Here is a 7,209-nt window from a genome sequence, read left to right on the forward strand (position 1 = left end):
TTGTGTCCTCCTGCAGCAGTGATGGAACTGGTGGGTATGGCATATGGGAACTAAGCTGCCTAGAAAACCTCAGACACCTGAGTTGCTTACCTAAAGTAATAAGGCTTACTTTGCAGAATGGAAGAGAAAAAGTTATTGTTGCTGCTTTTGGTAGCGCCTCTAGTGTCACAGGGTTGTTGTCAACATTGGTCCTATGGCTTGAACCCAGGGGGGAAAAGAGTTACTGACAGCCTGTCTGACACCCTGGACAATGTAAGTACTTTACCTATTCATAATATGGAAGCAAAAGTAGCTAGGTCTTTTCCTAAAGGTTGTGATGGTAAAGTATCCAATGATGGCAGAGATGTTCCTATAGTTGCATTGTAAAATCTAGTTAAAATGACAATTCTACAGCTGGCTGAAGACCTTCCGAAGATAGACACATCTTGCAGTTTGTTTGGCTGTGCTGATGTCTCACCTCATCCCGAAATTTACCGGCTGAGGGTATTACTTGTGAGTGACATTTACAATTTTGAATATACATTTCCCCTCAAGAGGCTACCCAGAAGTTGAATATAAAGGGAGGTTGTTTTGGTAGTTAAATATTGCAACTTTTTAATGTATGTTTTTTTCTCTCAATGTTTTAAACTATTTGTATCCAAATTGTAAGTCATGTTTTTCATTTACTTTTTTCTAGGTAAGCCTCGCTGACAAAGTGGACTCAATAATATATAGCAAATGTATGCTAGCTAACTCTATTAAACATTGCCGTGCCATCATTGTGTTTTGTGGTGTCTGTTGTGGGACAATTTTTGCTAGATCGCATATTACAGGGTATGGCTTTAAAACAGTAACACGATGTCAAAATACAATGACGGGTAGGCCATCGTAAATACGAATTTGTTCTTAATTAATTGACTTGCCTAGTTAAAACTAAATTCAAACAAATGATTGCCAGTATGAGTTACGTTGTCTACTCTTGTAGCAAACCTTTATTTTGAAAATGTTGACAGCATGGCTTTAATGTCGAGTTCCTGTGTACACGTGTTCATCACAGGTTAGTTATACAAGTATTTGTATACATTCTGTGGTGGTGGTTCAAGATTATTAGCTTTGAGTCCAGAATGTCCAGATAAATAGCTCAACTCAAGCTCGGTTACTTTAGGGACACGTTTGCAGACAATCGTCCGATTTTCGCTAGCATCTGTGTTCGCTACTTATGAGAGCTAGCTAGCTGTAGCTAACAACATTAGCTAGCTAACGTTAGCAACGTACAGTAGTGGGACTTGGAAGCCAGCTACTGAGTGCAACGTTTCCTCTATTTTCGTGCTTTGTTTTTCAAATGCGTTTTTTTATACAAGAACATAAACAACTGCACTGAAGACTGCAATGTCGTCTGGAGGCCATCAATGTAACGTTAGGTGTTGTTCCCACCAACTTGCGTCCCCCAGTGCGCACCAAACATTGGATGAAATGGACTTTGAAAGAGGTAGCTATATTTGGTAAAGTCGTACTCTTAACAGTTTGCCTGGTTAAATGGATCACAAAACAGATATGGAGCTGTAATGAGTGATATTACAGGTATTTGGTCTGCTGCAATGGATGGAGACTTGGAGAGGGTCAAATCACTTCTCAAGAAGGGTACAGACCCTAACCTAAGAGACTCAGCCAATTACACTGCTCTGGTGAGGATGTCTCCAAAGGCAAAAATTATAATTCCACCTGTATTTGGTAACACATTTTGGCTGAGTTGAACTGATCCTCCTAACTATGTGTAATGGTTGTGATTTTTCAGCACTATGCCAGCCGCAGTGGGCATAAGTCTGTATGTAAGTTCCTTCTGGAGAGCGGGGCATGTGCCAACCCTCAGACGCCAGGTGGGGCCACTCCTCTTCACCGATCTGCCTACTGTGGACAGCTGGACGTGGTCCAGCTGTTGCTTCACCATGGGGCAGATCCCCAGCTATGTGATGGTGATGGATCCTCCCCTTTACATAAGGTGCAGTACTAGTCAATGGTTATAAAAGGAAAATAATACAAAAGCAATAACGGCAGCATTATGTTGTAAGGCAATACTGTAATTCAGGGATGAGCAACTGGTGGCACTTAAACAATTAAACTTGCACTTAAACAATTTCCTATTTCTTCTCAAATAAGTTGAAATGAAAAACAAACGTTTTTTCACCGTACGTTGTTAATGGATTTTCAACATTTTAAAAAAAATACATTTTTTTTATTAAAACTTAAGTTTGGGCATGGGCAAAATTATTGGCACCCCTGAGCTATTTTTATTTAACCTTTATTTAACTAGGCAAGTCAGTAAAGAACCAATTCTTATTTACATTGATGGCCTATGAACAGTGGGTTAAACTGCCTTGTTCATGGGCAGAACGACAGATGGACATCTGAAGGAGCTCCTGGAACCCCCACAATAACACAGGGACACCCAGCTTAACCAAAGTCAACACAACACATTACTTATCAGGTTAACTAGAAGATTATCTGTGAGGCAGTCACTTGTGTTCAGCTAACCTTGTTAGCTTGGGGATTTGAACAGTCCAACCTTTCAGTTACTGGCCCAACGCTCTAACCACTAGGCTACCTGTCATGTTTAAGTGGTCCCTCTACCAACTGCTGGACTGTTCTGGAGTGGCCAGTGAAGAGTCCAGATCTGAATCACACAGAATTAGAGCAGTTTGCTGCTGAAGAGTAGCCCACATTGCCAGTAGTACGGTGCAGCAAGCTCTTTGATGGCTACAAGAAGCATTTGTTGTCAGTTATCTTGACCAAAAGATGCGCAACCAAGTACTAGCTCCACGGTGCCAATCACTTTGTCTATGCCATTTTGTCTTAAGTTTATAATTTTTTATTTAGAAAATAAAGTTGACAAAATACAATTTGTTTCTGCAATGTTGCAAATCCAATAACATGTGATGACCAAATTTGGTTGCGCATCAGCAATTTTTCTCTTATGTCAGTCACTGACTTCTCGGTTACCCAGAAGTAAAATTCCTGCGAAAGTCGTGCATCTGTCCATGAGAGATTAGTCTTGACAGTCACTCAATTAGCCCAGGTTTTAGATTGGTAAGTTAGTCTAGCCAGCTATTTCCGGCCAGGGGGCCTCCATTGATTTTATTTGTCACTGTCACTCAGATATGATATTAACCGCAAATATGTCAATATGTAGAATTGCACGAAATTAGCTGTAAACTACAATTCTTTTCTCTCCTCGCCAACTAAATGTAACTAAGGGCGGGCTCTGAATGCATGTGGGGTTATGGATGTGGGAACACAGACCGGTGAGCCACTGCAGCCCGGCATGAGTTCAGATCTTTTGTGGGCCCCACCCCATCAAAGTTGCCCATCCCTGCTGTAGTTGTATCACTTACGATGGTGTGTGTTGACAAAGGGAGCAGGCTGCAGAGCAGAGCCATGAAGATGTCTGCAGACTCCTTCTCCAGTGCTGTCCCTCCCTCCGGAGCCACACAAACAAGAAGTCCCAGGTACCTTACCAGCTAGCACCAGATGGACATCTGAAGGAGCTCCTGGAACCCCCACAATAACACAGGGACACCCAGCTTAACCAAAGTCAACACAACACATTACTTATCAGGTTAACTAGAAGATTATCTGTGAGGCAGTCACTTGTGTTCAGCTGTTTTGTGTTTGTTTTCTTAAGGTCCCCACCTAAACTGGCTGGTAAGGGATTGATTTTATCTGGTGTAGTTCTTTCTCAACCAGCAGGGGGAGCAAGTCTACCAGCAATTGGTTTACTTTGTCAACTAGCTGTTTCTGCATGTTCACACTCACAAAATTCCATGGCATGCTGATCCTGACATCCTGGCCCTGAATTTGTTAGGTCTGGATTGCCCTTGGATAACTGCAGTAGCACGCGCCTGTTTGTCTGTACTAGCTGCTTTGAGCCATAGAGCAAGTGCACGTCTGTGAAAAAGATGTACTGAAAAACTGATTACGTGGTAAAATATGAATCTGGAAGTAGTTTGCTTCTTGTTCTACTGTTTTTTCATAGAACGTGGAACTGAAGAGGCTTTCCATATGGTGGGAGGGCATTCCATATGGTGTGAGACTGAAATGTGTATGAGTGTGTTGTGGGGAGGAAGTAATTCTGCAGCCTATGGATTTTCCTTGGACAAAGGAAATAGCACCAGCCTCAACAAAAATAGGATTAATCAAGCAAATGAGTTAGCTTTAGTTTGACCACATATATTATGAAAAATCTCTACTTTTGTCTGATCAGTTATGATGGATAAGACTTGTATAATGTCTAAATGAATGGATTTATGTTTGTTTATAGACATGAGAGGGAAAAATTCCATCTTATATGTCTGGACTTGGAAGTAGCTACTTGGCCAACATCCTTGCCTTTTAATAATTAGGTAAATATATGGTTTGGAGTTAAACTTCTTGCGCTCTCTCTCTTGTTAGCATTCATTAAACTGAATAAAACACTTGTTATATTATTAAAATCTTTACTACACATTTCACTGCACCTATCCAGTGTGTGACAATAAAACGTATTTACACTACAGTTCCAATAATTTGGGGTCACTTAGAAATGTCTTTTTTTTTTTTAAGAAAAGCACTTTTTTTTTTTTGGTCCATTAAAATAAACATCAAATTGATCAGAAATACAGTGTAGACATTAATGTTGTAGATTACTATTGTAGCTGGAAAAGGCAGATTTTTAATGGAATATCTACATTGGTGTACGGAGGCCCATTATCAGCAACCATCACTCTTGTGTTCCAATGGCACGTTGTGTTAGCTAATCTAAGTTTAGCATTTTAAAATGCTAATTGATCATTAGAAAACACTTTTGCAATTATGTTAGCACACCTGAAAACTGTTGTCTGATTGATTATTAAAAGCAATAAAACTGTCCTCCTTTAGACTATTTGAGTAGCATTTAGCATTTGTGTGTTCGATTACAGGCGCAAAACGGCCAGAAACAAAGTACTTCCTACTGAAACTCGTCAGTCTATTCTTGTTCTGAGAAATGAAGGCTATTCCATGTGAGAAATTGCCAGGAAACTGAAGATATCGTACAGTGCTGTGTACTACTCCCTTCACAGAACAGCGCAAACAGGCTCTAACCTGAACAGAAAGAGGAGTGGGAGGCCCCGGTGCACAACTGAGCAAGAGGACAAGTACTTTTGAGTGTCTAGTTTGAGAAGCAGACGCCTCACAAGTCCTCAACTGGCAGCTTCATTAAATAGTACCCACAAAACATCAATTTCAACGTCAACAATGAAGAGGCGACTCCGGGATGCTGGTCTTTTAGGCAGAATTGCAAAGAAAAAAAAAAGCCAAATCTCAGACATATCTCAATAAAAATAAAATATTAAGATGGGCAAAAGAACACAGACTGAGGAAGATTGGGGGGGAAAGTGTTATGGACAGACAAATCTAAGTTTGAGGTGTTCGGATCACAAAGAACATTTGTGAGACGCAAAAAAAAAATGAAAATATGCTGGGGGAGTGCTTGACGCCATCTGTCAAGCATGGTGGAGGCGATGTGATGGTCTGGGGGTGCTTTGGTTGATCTTGGAGAGGGAAGGCTATCCATTTTGCAACGACATGCCATACCCTGTGGACGGCGCTTAATTGGAGCCAGTTTTCTCCTACAACAGGACAATGACCCAAAGCACAGCTCCAAACTATGCAAGAACTATTTAGGGAAGAAGCAGTCAGCTGGTATTCTATCTATAATGGAGTGGCCAGCACAGTCACCGGATCTTCTTGAGCTGTTGTGGGAGCAACTTGACCATATGGTACGTAAGAAGTGCCCATCAAGCCAAATCAACTTGTGGGACGTGCTTCAGGAAGCATGGGGTGAAATCTCTTCAGATTACCTCAACAAATTGACAACTAGAATGCCAAGGGTCTGCAAGGCTGTAATTGCTGCAAATGGAGGATTCTTTGACGAAGCAAAGTTTGAAGGACACAATTATTATTTAAATTAAAATCATTATTTATAACCATGTCTATCTTGACTATATATCCTATTCATTTTGCAACGAAATTCATGCATGATTTCATGGAAAACAAGGACAAACTTTTGAACGGTAGTGTGTGTGTATGTATGTATGTATATATATATAGTATTAGTCAAAAGTTTGGATACACCTACTTGTTCAAGGGTATTTCTTTATTTTTACTATTTTCTACATTGTAGAATAATAGTGAAGATATCAAAACTATGAAATAACACATGGAATCATGTGGTAACCAAAAAAGTGTTAATCAAATCAAGGCTATCTTCTGTATTCCACCGCTAGTCACAACACAACTGATTGGCACAAACGCATTAAGAAGGAAAGAAATTCCGCAAATAGCTTTTTACAAAGCAAATCTGTTAATTGAAATGCATTCCTGGTGACTACCTCATGAAGCTGGTTGAGAGAACGCCAAGAGTGTGCAAAGCTGTCATCAAGGCAAAGGGTGGCTACTTTGAACAATATATTTTGATTTGTTTTACACTTTTGTGGTTACTACACTATGTGTTATTTCACAGTTGTGATGTCTTCACTATTATTCTACAATGTAGAAAATAGTTTAAAATTTTTTTTAAAAACTTGAATGAGTAGGTGTGTCCAAACTGTTTTACTGGTACTGTGTGTGCAGACAAATAAAAGGGTTTATTTTCTTGTCTGTAGGTTACACATAACATTTTAGTTTCAATATAAAAGCACAGTGTAGCTATAACGGCATGTCTTCATCAAGTAACATTTGCCTATCAAAAATGAATGGTTAACCCTCTCACACAAATATAAAAGCACAGTAGGCCTATTTTACAACATTACAATAAACCAGGCTTCATCTTTAAAAATATCATGCAAATCATTGCATGTGTTAACAGCAAATTGCAACTGAAAACGTAGGTATAATTAAATTTACTGCAACAAAATATAGGTATAATTGAATTTACCACAACAAAATATGTTTTATATGGAAGCTCATTCCTGCCACCAAAAAAAGTAAAATGCCTCATGATTTGTCAACTGTAGCCTACTGATAACAACCACAGCTGTACAGTCGTGGCCAAAAGTTTTGAGAATGACACAAATATTAAATTTCACAATGTCTGCTGCCTCAGTTTGTATGATTTCAATTTGCATATACTCCAGAATGTTATGAAGAGTGATCAGATGATTTGCAATTAATTGCAAAGTCCCTCTTTGTCATGCAAATGAACTGAATCCCCCCAAA

The 7,209-nt window shown here is 39.5% G+C and overlaps 2 protein-coding genes across 3 annotated transcripts; both read left to right on the forward strand.

Moving 5' to 3' along the window:
* Positions 1-117: 117 nt before the first annotated feature.
* LOC139389494 (progonadoliberin-1-like) lies at positions 118-1,041 on the forward strand. The gene is made up of 4 exons (XM_071136322.1): positions 118-252; positions 394-492; positions 677-719; positions 1,037-1,041. Exons 1-4 carry the CDS (start codon positions 118-120, stop codon positions 1,039-1,041), a joined length of 282 nt encoding a protein of 93 aa, XP_070992423.1.
* On the forward strand, positions 978-4,881 carry LOC139389394 (ankyrin repeat domain 39). Of its 2 annotated transcripts, XM_071136117.1 has the most exons (5): positions 978-1,036; positions 1,341-1,468; positions 1,561-1,664; positions 1,775-1,978; positions 3,396-4,881. In XM_071136117.1, the coding sequence occupies exons 2-5, from the start codon at positions 1,369-1,371 to the stop codon at positions 3,540-3,542; spliced, it is 555 nt and encodes a 184-aa protein (XP_070992218.1). In that variant the 5' UTR covers positions 978-1,036; positions 1,341-1,368; the 3' UTR covers positions 3,543-4,881. The 2 variants fall into 2 exon arrangements, with proteins under 2 accessions (XP_070992218.1, XP_070992217.1); XM_071136116.1 differs by having other exon boundaries at positions 994-1,468.
* The last annotated feature ends 2,328 nt before the right edge of the window (positions 4,882-7,209 follow it).

This window comes from Oncorhynchus clarkii, chromosome 30 (genome assembly GCF_045791955.1).
Source record: "Oncorhynchus clarkii lewisi isolate Uvic-CL-2024 chromosome 30, UVic_Ocla_1.0, whole genome shotgun sequence".
Taxonomy (NCBI): Eukaryota; Metazoa; Chordata; class Actinopteri; order Salmoniformes; family Salmonidae; genus Oncorhynchus; species Oncorhynchus clarkii.

Coding starts and splice junctions, on each gene's coding strand:
- LOC139389494 (XM_071136322.1), top strand. CDS start 118: ATGGAAGAGAAAAAGTTATTGTTGCTGCTTTTGGTAGCGCCTCTAGTG. Junction 253..393: donor TGTCTGACACCCTGGACAAT/GTAAGTACTTTA, acceptor ACAATTCTACAG/CTGGCTGAAGACCTTCCGAA. Junction 493..676: donor ACCGGCTGAGGGTATTACTT/GTGAGTGACATT, acceptor ACTTTTTTCTAG/GTAAGCCTCGCTGACAAAGT.
- LOC139389394 (XM_071136117.1), top strand. CDS start 1,369: ATGTCGTCTGGAGGCCATCAATGTAACGTTAGGTGTTGTTCCCACCAA. Junction 1,665..1,774: donor CAGCCAATTACACTGCTCTG/GTGAGGATGTCT, acceptor GTGATTTTTCAG/CACTATGCCAGCCGCAGTGG. Junction 1,979..3,395: donor GATCCTCCCCTTTACATAAG/GTGCAGTACTAG, acceptor CAAAGGGAGCAG/GCTGCAGAGCAGAGCCATGA.